Source organism: Panthera uncia (genome assembly GCF_023721935.1).
Source record: "Panthera uncia isolate 11264 chromosome C1 unlocalized genomic scaffold, Puncia_PCG_1.0 HiC_scaffold_3, whole genome shotgun sequence".
Taxonomy (NCBI): Eukaryota; Metazoa; Chordata; class Mammalia; order Carnivora; family Felidae; genus Panthera; species Panthera uncia.
Window position 1 is genome coordinate 62301464 of NW_026057584.1, and position 2477 is coordinate 62303940.

General features: G+C 36.4%; 1 protein-coding gene across 1 annotated transcript in view; it reads left to right on the top strand.

Annotated features, from left to right (window-relative positions):
* CFAP210 (cilia and flagella associated protein 210) overlaps positions 1 to 2477 on the top strand; it is a 32794-nt gene that overhangs the window by 9994 nt on the left and 20323 nt on the right. Inside the window, exons 6-7 of the mRNA XM_049615261.1 lie at positions 784 to 957; positions 1067 to 1260. Coding sequence (XP_049471218.1) covers positions 784 to 957; positions 1067 to 1260 — 368 coding nt within the window. The remainder of the gene's footprint in view (positions 1 to 783; positions 958 to 1066; positions 1261 to 2477) is intronic.

Below are 2477 nucleotides of genomic sequence, written 5' to 3' on the forward strand. Positions count from 1 at the left end.
ATATATTTTTAGTAAATATAGAAAGAAACTTTGGAGGTACCTGGGTGGGTCCATTGGTTAAGCGTCCAACTCTTGGTTTTGGCTCAGGTCATGATCTTGAGGTTTCCTGAATTTGAGCCCTGTGTCAGGCTCTGCACTGACAGTGCGGAGCCTGCTTGGGATTCTCTTTCTCTCTGCCCCCCTCTCTACCCCTCCCTCACTGGCACTGTCTCTGTCTCTCTCAAAATAAACTTAAAAAAAAAAAAGAAACTTTGGAAGCAAACTAAGAAACCAATAGTGATTGTCTTAGAGATTGCTGATGGAAGTTAGGATTGGAGGGAGAGCTTCACTGTATACCTTTGTAATATTTGGGGGTTTGGGGACACCTGGATGGCTCAGTCAGTTAAGCGTCTGACTCTTGGTTTTGATCTTGCGATTTTGCAGGTTTGAGTCCTGCACTGGGCTCTGTGCTAGGAATGTGGAGTCTGCTTGGGATTCTCTTTCTCCCTCTCTCTCTGCCCCTTACCAACTCCCACTGTCTCTGCCTCTCTCAAAATAAATAAATGAACTTTAAAAAATTTTTTACAAAAATGTTTTGGTGTTTTGAACCATGTAAACGTGTTAGCTACCGAAAAGCTTAATTAAAATATTAGCCTCTAAGTGTAACATATTTTTTTATTAATGATATATGCAAATGTAACAAAGACTCATAATGAAAGACTCATATTTCATTATATGCAATGTGAAATTTTGTAAAATTAAATTGAAAAATGAAGACAGAAGACTGTTTTTTTCTTATTACAGGGGATGAAAGAACAGAAACTTGAAGCCAAAAAGAAGCGTGATGAAGAAATAGAGGCAGAAAGACAAAATCTTGATGTGGAGGAAGCAATATACAAACAAGGAGAAAGGAAAAAGGCTATTGAATATGCAAAGCAATATCAATTTTACCAGACAGAAAGAGTGAAAAAGTTTCATGTACTACTTGGGTTTTCTTGCATTTCTCTATATATTTAACATATCTCTTTACATAAATAATTAGACTTTATTTCCTTAAAATGCCACAATTTTTTTTTTTTTTTTGTAGTCAGGACTTCTTCTTAGTAGAGTTATGAAAGAACGTGATGCACAGATTGAATCCCAAAAGAATAAAATAAAATCAGATAAAAAATGGGAAGAACAATTAAAACTCAACATTGAAAAAGCTTTTAAAGAAGAACAAGAAAAAGCAGAAAAACGACGCAGAGATAGAGTGGCTCTTGCCAATGATCATTTAAAACAGTATGTATATAGAAATTACCTTTTTTGTATCTTATTTTTCTCATAAAAACTTTTTTTTCTGATTATAAAAGTATAATGCTGTAATACTTAGTAAGTAGAAAAACTACAAAGAAAGTTAAAAAATCACTATTACTCTCTTACCCAGAGATAATATGTTACTATTGTCACAATGATGCTGCATAACAAACAACCACACAATCTAGTGGCATTCAACAGTAAACATTTCTTTCTCATGCATCCATAGGTTGGTTGAGCTTGGCTGCACAGCTTTTCTTCAAACTACAGGACTGTCTGGGCTTGCTTGTTGCTATGACTATAGCTCTGATCTGTTCCATGTGTATTCATTTTTGAGGTACAGGGAAACTTTTCTCATGGTATTGACAGGGATGTAAAGGAATGAGCCCGAGCTTGCAAGTACATGGCTAAACTCAAAGGCAAAAGTCAAGGAAATACACTTAGTCTCCTGTAAGTCTAAAGCAAATCACATGGCCAAGCCAAACAACCATGGAACAGAGAAATAGACTCCTATGGAAGTGGGAAGTGAGAGAGTGAATCTTTTTGAGCGGTAATCTAATCTACCACAATAATCTGTTATCGTTTTGGTATATTGGTATATAGCCATACAGACATTTTTTGGTGGTAGTGGTAGAGGGAGTCAGATTCATTTAACTATAATTTACATTTACTAATAAAATTCACCTTTTAGAAAGCAGATAGCTGTATAACCAACCCTAAATCAAGATACAGAATACTTCCATCATCCCAAAATTTCCCTAATGCCCCTTTGAACTAAGTTCTTTTCCTTGCCCTCAGCCCCTGACAATCGAGTGACTGATACAGACTTTTTTTTCTGAGAATATATACTCTTATTTTATAAAATGAAATTGGATCAACAGTATCATTGTATATTTTTTCAGTTACCAGTATCATGAGCTCTTGCTATGTCAGTAAATAGAAATCAAACCTGAACTTTTTTTTTTTTATGTTTATTTTGAGAGAGAGCATGCATGTGTGCATGACAGAGGGGGGACGGAGAGACAGGGAGAGAGAATCCTAAGCAGGCTTCATAACTGTCAGCACAGAGCCCAATGCAGGGCTCAGTCTCATTTACCGTGAGATCATGACCTGAGCCAAAATCAAGAGTCGGACACTTACCCGACTGAGCCACCCAGGTGCCCCAAACCTGAACTTTTTAAAGAAGTAGCTACGATATATAT